Source organism: Lethenteron reissneri, chromosome 3, assembly GCF_015708825.2.
Source record: "Lethenteron reissneri isolate LAM-NWPU_2019-01 chromosome 3, ASM1570882v1, whole genome shotgun sequence".
NCBI lineage: Eukaryota > Metazoa > Chordata > Hyperoartia > Petromyzontiformes > Petromyzontidae > Lethenteron > Lethenteron reissneri.
In genome coordinates, this window is record NC_083781.1 from 14695262 (window position 1) to 14709507 (window position 14246).

General features: G+C 41.8%; 1 protein-coding gene across 6 annotated transcripts in view; it reads left to right on the forward strand.

The window, feature by feature from the left end:
• The window catches only part of LOC133347352 (transmembrane protein 104-like), a 133326-nt gene that overhangs the window by 53398 nt on the left and 65682 nt on the right, over window positions 1-14246 (forward strand). For 5 of the 6 annotated variants that reach the window (XM_061559593.1, XM_061559602.1, XM_061559582.1 and 2 more), the window contains one exon: window positions 4278-4377. In XM_061559593.1, coding sequence (XP_061415577.1) covers window positions 4278-4377 — 100 coding nt within the window. Of the gene's footprint in view, window positions 1-4277; window positions 4378-4704; window positions 7214-14246 lie in introns of those variants that run through there. The other variant, XM_061559613.1, reaches the window with a different exon arrangement.

The following is a 14246-nucleotide window of genomic DNA, read 5'->3' on the forward strand; positions in this document are numbered from 1 at the left end:
TGCTGGATGGAGCCCTCCCCACACTGTGGCAGTCGTGGGGGTCGTATTACCATACGTTACCATACGTTACCATACGTTACCATACGTTACCATACGTTACCATACGTTATCACATTGCTCAGTATGGTTTCTGAATGTGGGAGCTCAGACTGGTTTCGATATCACTCGTCATGGGAATCCAACTCGGGTTACTTTTGGAATAATAATAATCTTTAAGAATAAATATGTCTCCTTTATTGTCCTGGGATTATCACAATACTGTAGGCCTATTATTACAACTATTTTCTATAATAATAGACCTGCAATAATTATTTTATTAGCAAGCGATCGGCATACATGAGCACGCTGCCATCAGGGCCAGCTGCTCTGCCACAGCGTAACCGATGAGTTGAATCAGCGTGTCATCGGTGTGCAATCGGAACATTGCCATGACGACCAGTGGCACGTTGCCGGAATACCCGGCTTGAGTAATTCACGTTAATTCGGCGTTAAACTGGTGTTGGGTCAGCGTGTGGCTTCTCCGGGCCAGTAAGTGCTGTGCCAAAGCACCGGCCTTGCATAATTCGCTAAAACTAGCATACAAACCTTAAACACTCCCCCTTCCTCCCCACATGTTCTCTTCATGGGACTTGGGCAGCAGCGTCATCTGTAGAATCCATCTGAATGTGGTGGCTGAAAGAGGCGCTTGGTCTTAGATTGCAGTACGCCCGAATGTAGAAAAACTAGATAGTACGGCAGCGCTTCGCTAAAATGTTCCGTCTTGGCTCAGACATTGACTGGATTGACTTGTGCAGTCCACTCGGTTGTCATGGCGGCTGTAGAAGAAACATTGTGAAGTGGACCCTGTCTCACCAGCTGAGGAATCATTGTTGGGTGATAGTAAGAATTACTGCAACGAAGGTAGGAGATATAAAAGGATTTTCTGGATTAAGGTCCAAACATGGGAATGTCATTGAAATTTGAGCAGCTAAATCAAACATGCTAGACGGTGAGCTTAAATTGTATATCATAGAGATTTTTAGGATCAGCCAAGTAAGACGGATAGATTCCGGTAAGTCAACGGGAGATGAGTAGATATTTTTGTATGGCGAGCAGAAGAGCTGAGCAACTTCAAGCAGGTGTCGGGATTCTCATTAGAAATACATTTGTACAGTGTGTTTCCAGGTTTGTTGCAGTAAGTGAGTGGATTATTCTAGTTAGGATGAGGCTTAGGCATTGTGTTTATCAACTGAGGCCGTACCGGATGATGTTAGAGTAGTTTATGATGGGAGAGCAGTGTACCTTCAATGCAATGCTCAAGCATTATATATTTTTTGCGTTTAAAAGCGTTTATAGCACAATAGGCATCAAGTATGATGAATGGTGACGTGTTAGGCCAACATGGGATAGTACATCAGAATGGAATTGGAGCTAAGCTGCTTGAGTTTTGGAGTGATAATTGCCTGTAATGCCTAGTTTGGTTTAGTTTACACCCCTTTCTCAATCCACTGCTGGATGAAGGCCTCCCTACGCTGTGTCAGTGGTGTTGTTCTACCATGCTTGATTCCTACATCTCTTCCATTATGTGAATGGAAGAGTAGGCCAAATACCCTCTGAGAAGGGCTCTAGAGCGTTGGAGTCTCATGTCGAGAGAGAGGGAGAGGGCCCTTTCCTCCAGGATTGGCAATTCAACAGCAATGGTTCAAGCAAGCCTGACTGCCGATGACACCCTGTATGTCGAAACCGGTCCTACGCTTGCTTGTCTTGACCCAATGGTGCTGAAATGATGCGCTCCCAGAAGGCCGTATTGACTATTTTTTATGTGGACGGATATCTGAAGGAGACGTATTGTCTGCTACGTGTTCAGTTTTTATTTTATATTTTCCACAGTGACGCTAATGACTATGCTGTGTTAAGTAGTTAATATTGGGGTCACCATTCCAGGTAATATTGTTAATTATAGTATCATCATCGAGTGTGTTTTTTTCATATCGAAGTTTAAAAAAATCTTGTTGTGTTCGCATCGTGCACACCGATGCCAGTAAGAGGCATTAACAGCTGCTTGTTGTTGTGTTGAGTTGTTGTCCTTCCCCCACACAACCAATTATCGCAAGTTGGCTGCGAATGGTACGAACAAAGTTTCACATACACACACATGATTTGAAGCTTTCATGACTGCAGGAATCCATACTCTTTGGTTCTTTCAGTAAAGTCACGTAGTTATTTTATTTCAAAGTACGTGACTTTACCGAAAGAACGCACACATACGTATACGACTCAAGTTGCGAACGTTGTCGGAATGTTAATATTGTTGTGACATTACCATCAGCAGCAGTGATTCGCAATGCAAAGCAGCACAGGGAATCATGGCTGCCCATTCATCCATCATTCTTGCACTTTATGAGGTTCCTGGAAAATCCCTCAGCCTGCTCCATTATCCCCCTTCTAATGTGTTTTGTATTTATTGTAGTTTGCAGGTGATTTTTCCCTTGATTTTTTATTTATAGGCTGTCAATAAAAGTATCATCCATTATTAAAGCGTTATAATTAGATAGCAATTTGAACTACGTCCATAAAACCTTACACACACACATACACACGCTTCATACTTTGATGTTTTTAACGTGTGATTTTCATCTCACTAAGCCTCCCATATGTCTAATATGACATTGGTAGCATGCATCAATATTTTGGAGTACCAGGTGTTCACCAACAATCTCAGGTTGTGATTGTTTTGAATGCTTCTGTTCCAGCCATTGGATGATCAAGGAAGATTTTCAGTGTCTGTGGCATACACTTTGCCCCAACATTCTACTCCGCATAGTAGTAATAATGATTATGGATGATAACTGTATGGACACCATGCACATTGTGTCTACATAGACATAATACACAGTACATTTTTATACACAAAACCAACGTATTCTTCTAGTTAACTTACAATGCTTTACTACATTAGAGCTTTTTTATTGATTTTAAGAGTACGCCATTCTGTATCCCGTCTTAAATGAGATTTTTAGCAAGTGTGTCGTTTAAAGCGGGGTTATTAATAGATACCTGCCGGGTGATCGGAAACGTAAATTTCTCTCGACGTAAATATGCTGCAAATGCAGTCGGAGAACGTTCCTGTAGTGCTCCCCACTGCCGGCTTTAGATTTGGCTTTTAAGCCTCCAGTATGGAGAAAGTGTCTCTGCAAAAGCATTCATCGGATTGACAGAGGGGCATATTGGCCATACAATTTGACCAAATGCAGCCACAGGTAGTGGAGATATTGATCACCGCGTGATGGATACCTCAATTCACTTTCTGTTTTCACAGTCCCCGCGTCCGCTCTTGCTTTACAGCCTGGCAGGCTCCTGAATGCCGCGCCGGGAACGAAACAAATGCAGGACGACTGCCAGTTCAGATTTGTCGAGTTTAATGCGGGCGGGCTCGCTCGAAAGATCTCTTTACCCACGTGTAGAGTTTGTAGCCAGCCGTATTGTCTGTGGCTGTCTGCCCCTGTGTGCATGTCGCTGGCATCTGATTGTTGTGTGTGTGTGTCTGAGTATATCCGTGTGTGTGGGGGGTGGGGGGGGGGTGAGGTGGAACCTGCCAACCTGAGTTCAATTCGCAGTCATGGCTGACTTTAGTGGCGAAGAACTGAAGAGGTTCTAATGCTTCCTTAGGTCGACTCAGCCTCAAATGAATACCTACTGCAGTGTCTAAACATCAGCACTGAGAATACAAAGGTGGTCAGGTATGGGACTGGCCAAACCGATCCCCTCATGCGCTGTGCCGGCCTCAATAGATGCCCTCTTACAGCATTTGCTCAATAGGGGATGTTTTTCGTGTACATCTGTCGTATACGCGTTTATATGTGTGTATGGACGAGGCTCGTGAAGGATGTTCCTGGGTAGTTGGAGGCAGTCGCCTTCTAACAACAACAGAGGGCAAAGGAGCAGCGCTCAAAATAACGAGCAGAGCGCTGGGCGGCTAAAATGCACTAAGTTGGCACAGTGGGGGGCACAGCTGGTGCATCTGTTAGTCATCTCAGTCAGTCAACCCATGGCATCCGGATTTGTCCCATGACTTCCTGTCAGCGAGCCTTCGACAATTCTCACGGCCTCAAAGTGCATCTGGCCTGGCACAGGTGCCGTGGTGACATCACCGCCACTTTGTGGTGAATGGTGGTTGTTGTTATTTATGTGTGAGTATGATGGTATAGCTTTGTGCCTGTGTATTTGTCTATATGTATGTAAATTTACGTGTGTGTCCTTGTGCTGCTGTCCCTCCCTTTTGTTTCATTGTCTCCCAGTGGGCCTGCACCTGTTCTACCTGTGCATTGTCATCTACCTGTACGGAGACCTGGCCATTTACGCCGCCGCCGTCCCACACTCGCTGGCCTTCGTCGCATGGTAAGTAGACGCACACGACACGTAGAAGGGTGGACACTCTGATTCCTACTGGCTGAATGCATAGCGGGAGTTCATAGAAATCGTAGCATGAGTTAAAATCCTACACTTTCTGTAAATGATGGGAAAACCCATAACAGGAAAATGCGTACTGGCTGGAAACAATAATATTGCAAATTTTTACGCGCACAATATTTCACGAAGATATATGACCGTGACTCTGACTCATGACGTCAAATTGAGTGTCGCTCGAAAGCCAGGCGATAGAAGTGTGGCCTTCAAGTGTCTCTTAAAAGTCGGTGTAGATTTAATGCCGCTGCGAATCTGCAGCAACGGGATGATGGCGTTCGAGACGGCGGAGGTTGGCATGGAGAAACGACACTCGGCAGTGATGGTCCTGCTCCTTGGTGTAGAGAGGAGGAGGTTGCGAGTGCCGCTGCTGTTGCAGAGAGTTCTACGATGAGAGCTGTAGTACAGGGAGACAGGAGAGTGAAGAGAGACACGGGGGAAGATTGCAGTGGCACAGGCAGCAGACGATGTAGCTGACCCTGCTGCCGATGATGGAAGCCAGCGGAGGGAGGCGAGGGTGTCCAGCTGAGGATGACAGGCGACGAGGATGACGCGGGCGAGATGGTTTTGTCACCGTTAGAGTTTCTTGAGGTTACTCGAAGAAGATTGAATCGGACTGGAAATTATTAGACAAGACTGAGAGCATTATACGTGCAACGCGGTGGTCATATTACATGCATGCAAGACGTATGGATGGGAGTCATGCCTTCCTGTTGTTTGTGAGCAGCTCACCTTTGTGTGTTGTTAAATCTAAATAATGTAAATGTTGGTCAGTGTATGAGCATGTTCATTGTGTCGTTGTGTATTTGTGTCAAGGTGGTTTGCTTGTGCGAAATTAGTGTGTTTTGTCCATATTGTAAAAGCATATGCAGCAAATGGTTATAATTTACTGAAAGAGAAATAACCCTTTCATTTGGTTGCACGCCTGTAATCCATTGCTATGAGGCAAGTGTTTCTGGATCACTTAGAGTTGTGATAATTCAGCACCTGCTGGGAGATAGCAGTGGATTTATAAAACCATCTGTGCATACTTTGGAGTTTTATTGCATCTGTGAGTTTCCTTTTTGTGTTTCCGTTTTCTTCCACAAGCAAAGTGCAACCGAAACCGAAATCGGTCGGACATCCCAATTTACCATCCTCCTAAAAATAATCTTGACTCAGTGAAGGTTTTCTGAATTGATCAATGAGATTAATCTTGACGAGAAGCATTCCTTTATGATGGAACGTTTGAACTGGTTTAATTACTGATTTCCATTAGCGCATCTATGGCATCTGAAACCAGTGCAACTGGGTTTCCTTGTGTTATGATGGGAAACCTGCATGCACAGTGTTATAAAAATGAGTTGAGAACATTTAAAAAGATTTCAACTCGTTAATGCCAGAAGCAAAAAATAGCCAAGATATATGAACAGAAAGCCGTTTAAATGTTGGTTCTAAAAAAGACAAGGTTATAATACAATTACATTTGGATAAAGGTCTCTTCTACATTCTCAAACCACCCAATTAAAGCATACTTCGGGAGAGTGACTGCCTATCAATTTTATAGTAATTTCATAGTTAATAAATTAGGCTTTTCCAGATTAGGCAGATTTTTTTTTTGCATAAACCACCAGTGTGGAAGCCACATGGGCAGTATATTAACGTCCACAGGGCGCTGGGATCGAGACCATTAACCAAGCTCCCTTTCCATATCAACTGCATCTGGAGTGTGTTCCGAGCAATTCTCCCAGGAATCCAGTGCAAATTTTGACCTGCAGGTTCCAGGCGAAGTAATCTGATATCGTGGTTTGGCACACCGACCCACGCGGTTGCCCACATTATTTCCTTAATTTACTCATGCTTTTTGACGTTCCTACATAATGGATTTGCAGCCGGTGTGCGGATTGGCATTTTCGTCACGTTTCACAGTGCACAGGTCTGCTGCGCATGATCTCTAGGCATAGAGCTCTGCCACTCCCGTATTTGAGGCCGGATGATTGGGGGCTCTGACGGTTTACATTTATATTATTTGAAATACATTTGGGCGTGACGAATTTGCTTGAACAGGAACGCCATTTTCAGGAATGTTCAGTGCCTGCAGCGGACAAGACTGGGGCATGAGACTGGCTCATGCGATTCTGTAGCATCTGTTATTGGGGAACATTGAGGTTTGAGGTTCATTAATAAATGACCCTTAGGGATTACAGCATGAGGTTGGGTATAAATGCTGAACCCTTCCAATGTGCTTGCTCTGTGACAAGTGCATTAAAAGCAAGGCTATCCATTCATCCTATAATTATATATTAATTCAACTGTTGCATTTAAAATCGGAGCTTGTGAACATGAACATACACTGCCTGCTAATTAATATAGGTTTTGGATTATTCAAAAAGGGGAGGAGGAAGGGAGACGTGACACGTCGTGGAAAGAATTTTGCTGCTCGGAGCAAATGACGTGGGAATAGAGGGTGATGGCTGTCAGGTCAAGATGCCTCCAATTTCATGTGGACATTATGCTGGCCAGATATTCAGAACACACAATTCCCCACCTAAACCATGGATAAATAACATTCTCAGTGATGTTGCCTGCGGGAAAGAGGCTGAGATTGAAAAAGCTTCATCACCATCTTGTCATTGTTCGTATTTGTCTGATGTATTTAATTATTTGTTAACATCATTTAAATGTATGCGTACGTTTTTACACTTGTTTTACAATTAAAGATGTGTCATTCATCATATGGTACTGTGGTTACAGTGGACGTTTGAGAGTTAAAATCCTAGCCAGGGGTCGTTGACTCAACCCATAATTCCTCTGGGGTCAATACAATGAGTGATACTTTGTGTGTAGTCAATAGCAGCCATCCCATGGAGAGACCTGGTCTTTTCCATAGCAGTGTGGAATTTTCATCGTTCACCTCCTCCAGTGTAGGTGAATTGCATCTGCAACTTGGCGAAATGGGCTTGTGTTGTGTTTGTTTTCCCCACTCCTGAAATGTATGAAATGACATTTTCTTTCTTGACAAATGTAATTTAACGATTCTGGATTAAGCAGCAGTCTAACAAGGGTACATTTCTCTGCAGCCGCATCATGACCCAACTAACCACTGCCGACTTTTATGATACATTATTACCTTACTGAAACAATGCACTGTTGTCACCACAAACAAATGTTATATGCAGCGACAAGACTCTTGGTTTATGACATCACGTTGCCTTGCCGGCGTATTTTTTTATGTTAAGATTAATATTAAATCCAGTGTGCTAAATCAACTTTTAATTTGGGAGTTCACTGCTTAGAAAACAAACATATTGCTGTTTAACACTTAAGCTTTCGTGACCAATATTCATAATAGAGGTGTTTTCGGTTAGATCGCATGAGTATAAATGTGTCATTAAACCGGTGTGTTGTGGGTTTACTCTCCAACACACTGGTGTGCTGAACTGGTAACTAATTGGCATCTTTTTTTTATGTGACAAACCTTACTAGTTGACTGTCGGGTGGTGGCGGGTTTAACGACACATTTATATTTACGAAATCTAACTAAAAAAACTATCATAGATATATGGCTTCTCTTTATATAGTATAAGTATACTTGTGTGAGGCTAACAATACCATTGGACATGCAGTTATTTTCCGACACCTTTGCTCGAGAGTGGATTGCCATTCGATTGCCAAGTTCCATCACAGGAGACGAGAAAGCATTTGACGTGCGTCGTGTAAGAGCCACGCAATGGTTTGTGGGTCCCATAGATTCAATTCGCAAGTGAGGTGGCTGGGTAGCCCATAGTGCTGATGCTGTGCCAGATCACCGAGCTGACACAGCTGATATCTTGGTATGAAATACAGGCAAAGAAGCATGATTAATTCAGGTTCTCAAAAGGTGTAATGCATTGAGGGTCTTAGCCCAGTCCACCAATGAGTCCATACAAACGCCATGAGGTTAAATTTGGTTTTACTGAATTCTGTATGTTTCCAGCATTGCCGACTAAAATGAATATATATTTCGAGGCCTTACTCAGACACAAGGTACACTGTTAGCAGCCAGAGTTGTGGATGTAGATGTATTCGTCCCGTGACATGATGCGGATCACGAGATTGGAATATAAATGGGTGGGGAGGAGTTAGATGAAAGGTTTTAATTGGTACTAACAGTTAATGATTTGATATTATTGAAAATCCGTTAAAAAGTAAAGTGGAGGTTGAGGAGCTTGGACCTGCAATGAAATCGCCATCAGTCAAACCTTTGCGTATTGACGCTGCGCTAATCTGTGTTGCATGTGACACAAATGAATGAGTAGATACATATTCTATCTTCATGTGCATCGATGAGCGAACAATGGATTGCAGCGTTGCTTTGTCGTACATTCGACTTCGTCTTCCCCTTTGAGAAGCCACAGTGCCACCCCCTTGCAGATGTTTGTGGAACAGTTCAATTAAATCAATGTTTAGCAGCAGGGCGTTTGCATTGTGGAGCAAACGCACCATGAGTGTCCTCAAATTCAAGCCCTGGGGTTAATCGTGGCAGAGAGTATTTAATCACAATTACACATTTTCTAGGAAAGATAATGTCATTAATTAAAATGACAGTGAATCAGCCAAATTAATTGAATTACAATTTGTTTTTCTTTAATCAAAGAAATGTGGAAAATCAAGGGAAGAATGATTTTGCATGTGCGAGTGTGCATGTCGGTCATGTAATTTTTAGTAATTTACAATCTCCGTTTTAATTGAGTGAACTTATTTTCGAAGTATTTGTTTTGTTATTCATATTCTTAGTACCGTAATTATGGCTCAAGATGGGAACTGTATGCTTGAGCATACTTTACGGTTATTGTTTGTAAGTGTGATGTAAATGAGAAGTACATGAGAATATGTTTTTCAGTATTTAAAATTGCAGTTATTAGTTAACAAATGAGGATAAGAAAGGCAAACTAACAAACACATAAATGCACAAGCACATCATTGTTGTACGTATGTATGACGAACTTCTTGTACACTGTACGTAGCCAAATAAAATAAATCTGCGCCACCCGCAAATCGAACCTGGGTCAAAAGAATGGGAGAATGAAAACGAAAGAATGTGAGTCATCCATGGCACCACGACACGAGCGGTGGGGATAGATCCTTAGCTCATGGCGATGGCCACCTGTCTTGACCACGGGCATTGAATAAAGGCCCACACAGGCCTGAGAATAGAGAACTTATGACGACTTAAAGCTGCCCACACATTCCACAAGACGAATGTTCAGGCTTCACATTTTTGTAATTTTGCAGTGGCATTCATATTTACCTTGAGCCCAACCTTGCAGCTTAAGTACCTTAATCGTTTCTTAATCGTTATTTTTAAATACTTTCCAATTCGTTGATATAAAGACTATGTCATCATATACTGACCAGCGTGGTGAAGTATGGTCAAAAAACTCCACGACCCACTGTAGAGAGGAAATGTATAAAAAAGCAGTCCATGTACAATTTAATTCAAGTTTTTATTACATTTTGATGACTTTTAAATTTTTCAAAGTGAAACTTTTCACATGATACAGCACACTAAATGCCTGGATAGTCCCTGCAATAGCCCCCGAGTTGTTTAGTGTGTGGTTTGTTCCCGAAAAGCTTTATCTGCACCTTGGAAGTTTTATATTCTGTGTCCATTATATTTTATCTTGCAGCGTTTTCCATTCTTTGGACACATTCACTTCTATTCCCCAGGCCACAAGAGCCCCACTTGGCATCGAGTATCTTCACATCACTGGGCTGTCACCTGCCTGAACCATAAAGGATTTTTAGCGACACTTACCTTAACAATAAATTAATCAATCACGAATTCATTAGAGGTTAATTAAACTGACACGGGGAAACCAAAGTTGATTAGTTAGAAGGCTTTGATATGCTCAACATTGATTTATATTTTAAAATGTCTCTGCATTGCATAATTTTCTAGTGGCTATATTTTGATGACTGGATGGAAACACCGATCTAATTACATATCCAAATGAATAGATTTAAGTTTGCATATTGTATGCCTGCAATTTCTGAAAGGTTTCAACATATATTTAAAAAGGGGGCATGTTAAAATTTTTGGTGCAGGTTATACAAGATTGTGCTTGGCCCTGACATACCTTAGCATGGTAGTGAATGGAAGTGACAGCAGGTTATGTAAGTTTAGCGGTACATGCTGCTACACCAGACACTTCGGTTGCATAACCTCGCATTCTGCAGAACATTTTGAGTGCAGCCTTTCGATGTGTAATTTTCATGAAGGACTTAAGTAGTTTAACACTTGAAAATGTTACAAGTTTGCGCACCATTTAAATAACAAAACGATCATTTGCAGTTTTAAATCGTGTTGCCGAACTGTTCAACCCGTCCAACACTTGTTCAGTAATGCTTCGATAATCATTGGTTCTCAATGCATTCCAACGATGCAATTGTAGCATTCATAACAGTTACACAACAGATGTCACTGGAGTACCTGAATTATAATACAGTAAAACCCGGATGGTCGGCAAAAACCTCCATCACAGCTCCCTCCTGTAAACATCAGCAGCCAATCATAACTTCATCCTTCATATCCCCCGCAATCTCCTGGTAAGTCAAAGACCTGACCGCCGGACAGTCCGCATGTTTAATTCATCGTTTCGCCGGTGTTTACAACGTGGCTCATGTTGGGATTTGGGAAGACTGAGACGGACGATGTTGTCGATCTGAATTTCTGCCTCGTAAATGCACACAAGTCACTGTAAGCAATGCTCGGCAGAGGCCACTGGAGGGCAGCAGTTCGCAGAGGGTGCCTCCTTTCATCTCACCAAGAGCCAGACCCCCCCCCCGTTCTTAGTGCTGCAATGTGGTATGCCATTGATCCATTAGCTGTAATGGCTGAGGATGTGTAACTATAATGGTCTGAGACGTGAATTGAATTGTTGATTAATGGTAAACAACTGGCATGGCTTGGCAATTTTGATGAAAATAAAAGGGAGACTGCATTGTTTAGAAATTTCCACTCTACCCTCTTAATTTGTATGCACAGTATAACGTTGACTGCACATATTAGTTTTTGGGGTTCACAATGGCCTTGTGTGTACTGTACATTGAACTTTTTTCACACTCATCGGAGGTGCGGGGGAGGAGAACAGACTAGTTATGTTTCATTGGATGAATTGATGAAATTAATAATAAATTATGGTTATATGGATGGACAAAACTGAAATATTAAATTTCGATTTAAAGCTTTCGTGACTGCAGGGATTCATCTTCTTGGTTCTTTCGGTAAAGTCACGTAGAAGGGAAGTAATAAAATAATAAAAATAAAACATAATAAAACAATTCTCACGACGTTTCGGCCACAACGCAAGCAGCCGTCCTTCGCCTGAGGACGGCTGCTTGCTTTACCGAAAAGAACCAAGAAGATGAAATATTAAAATTGCATTTAATTACAAGAGGTATTAATGTAGCATTTAAAAAAAGTGTTAACATTAAAATGTGTTTTTTATGGACAATATATATGAATACAAACCAAATAATGGAATGTCACTAATAAAATCTGCAGTCAGAAAGTCTTTCAAGCCAACCACAAGTGACTACATAAACATTTAAAAATGAAAGCTTTGAAATTGTACTTGCACTTATTGCATTTAAATTAACACCTCCGTAGCAGGGTGTGTGAGAAGATCCACTACCTAGTGTGGGTAACTGGGAATTGCATCTTCCAGAGGTCATTGGGGTGATGCACTGCTTTTTGTTCAGAATAAAAATGTCATCAAATCATATGGCACCGTTATCACAATTTCAATACAGTAATACTGATAACGGCCTCCTCCCCATGCCTGTTGGCGATGGAGCCATGACTTTGACTATACTTCACCAAACTGGTCACCACTTGCCACTGATGTCAGAAGAGTAAATGACAAGCCATCCTCCTCATAGGACAAATACTGTTCAGAAATAATACATTTACATGTCCATTGTAACCGTAAACATGTTTTTGCAAATGGATTTATATGCAAGATTTATTGACATAAGCAGGCTGCCCAATTTTGTAGAACAATGATGTTCAATTTACGTAGGTTTCAATCTGCCCAGTTTTTCTGGGTTATGTCAGTTTCATGTTGAGCAAAAGTTGCAGTAAAGTTTGAAGTTTACATTTTTGTTTTCATCTCCCCATAATTGCATAGACCTTGACAATGTGCCAAGTTGTCGACCTAAGCCTTCAATCAGATGCAGACGCGACGGCACTTTAGAGCACTGACTACGATTGCAATTCACTTACGTTGTTCGCTTGTTAAGGAACGTGGAATATCATATTATTGAGAATCGTAGTTAATTAATTACGTGTTTTTCATACGAACACACTCTTATGACTCGAAATGAATTCTGACAAGTTCCTTTCTTTTTATTGTTTGCACTGCATCAAACATTTATTTTCAATAGTTAATTTATGTAAACTCCTATATGGCTTCCATCCCTTTGTAGACATTTTAAACTTCTATTGTGTGAGATGTTGTTTCGTAATTGTCCCTGGCAGGTATCCTTGTGAGTTTTGTAACCACGCCTGGTGCTCTGATATCTCTTCTAGATGTTAATGTTTGGCAGGCGTGCCCCTTAACCCTTTCCCGTTCTGATGACGTATTTTTGCAGGTCATCAATTTTTATTTCTGATTCCTTTTCGATGACGGAATCGGAATAAATGGAACGGGACCAGAAGAAAAACTAAAATAAATTTACTTTATCGGTATCGAGGCTGACACAATTTCATGCGGGAGGGCGTGTGGCCAAGTTTGGCACCAGCTTTCATAGAGTGCGGTCGTGTCACTCCAGTTCTCTGCGTTGAGTGCAATGTCTTTAAAAACAAAGGCGCTTTGCCTCTCTAAATAAAATTAAAACTGAGCTGATTGCACGTTCCGAGATTCAGCGGTGAATGGGACACCCACCCTACGACTTGCAGACATCTAGGAACGGGAAAGGGTTAACATCCAATCTAAAGAAGACAGTGCCCTGCAGTTGTACTCAGTGCCAGTGGGTTCTCACCTGCTCAGTCCCAACAATCTTAATGCTTCAGCGGCAAGCGTGTTACCAGCCCTAGGCTGTCTGTCCACACAGGCAGAATTTCAATCTTAATGTCAAACATGTCAAACAACTCCCCTTGCTCACGATGTAAATAGAGAGACTTAAAAGCTGACGGTGTTGATGAAATGTGATTTATATTGACTGTTTTCCATTTCGGTTATCGATCCAGAAGCATGCCTTTGTTGAGGCACGGTTAATTGTTATGAACGTGTTTTCATTATCTTCCACTTTGATTATGAGCGTGCATTTATTATCTTTATATTGTTGTGTGCTCTATCCTAATATTAGTTTAGCCATTATTAGAATAATTGTCCCATTAACCTGTCTGGTGAGCTTTTGATGCGTAGTCAAGTTTCACTTACGGAATTAAAGAAAACATTTAAAGCAACGTGATCTTAAACTTACCATTCCCCTGCGTCTCGGAGTGGTTGCTGGAGTGATTCAATATCTTTGGGACACTTGTTCCATGTGCATTACGTTTCACTCTGTCATATTGGTCCACATGATTGTTTGCTGTTATTGTTGATCCAGGTGTAATTGTTTTAATCTCCAGCTTTCTGAGCCATTCATGCGCTCCATAGGTCTAAGCCTGAAAGTGTTTTTGCTTTAGATTTAGCGCTGAACCAGCCTGAAGAGGTCCAGGAACGTGTAATCTCTGCACTGCCAGATTACACCTGAGTGCCAGATCACACAACAACCTTGACACTTTCAAGATTATTGCAACTGTTGCAGAGGCAGTTGAAAATTGCGTTTTAACCCAC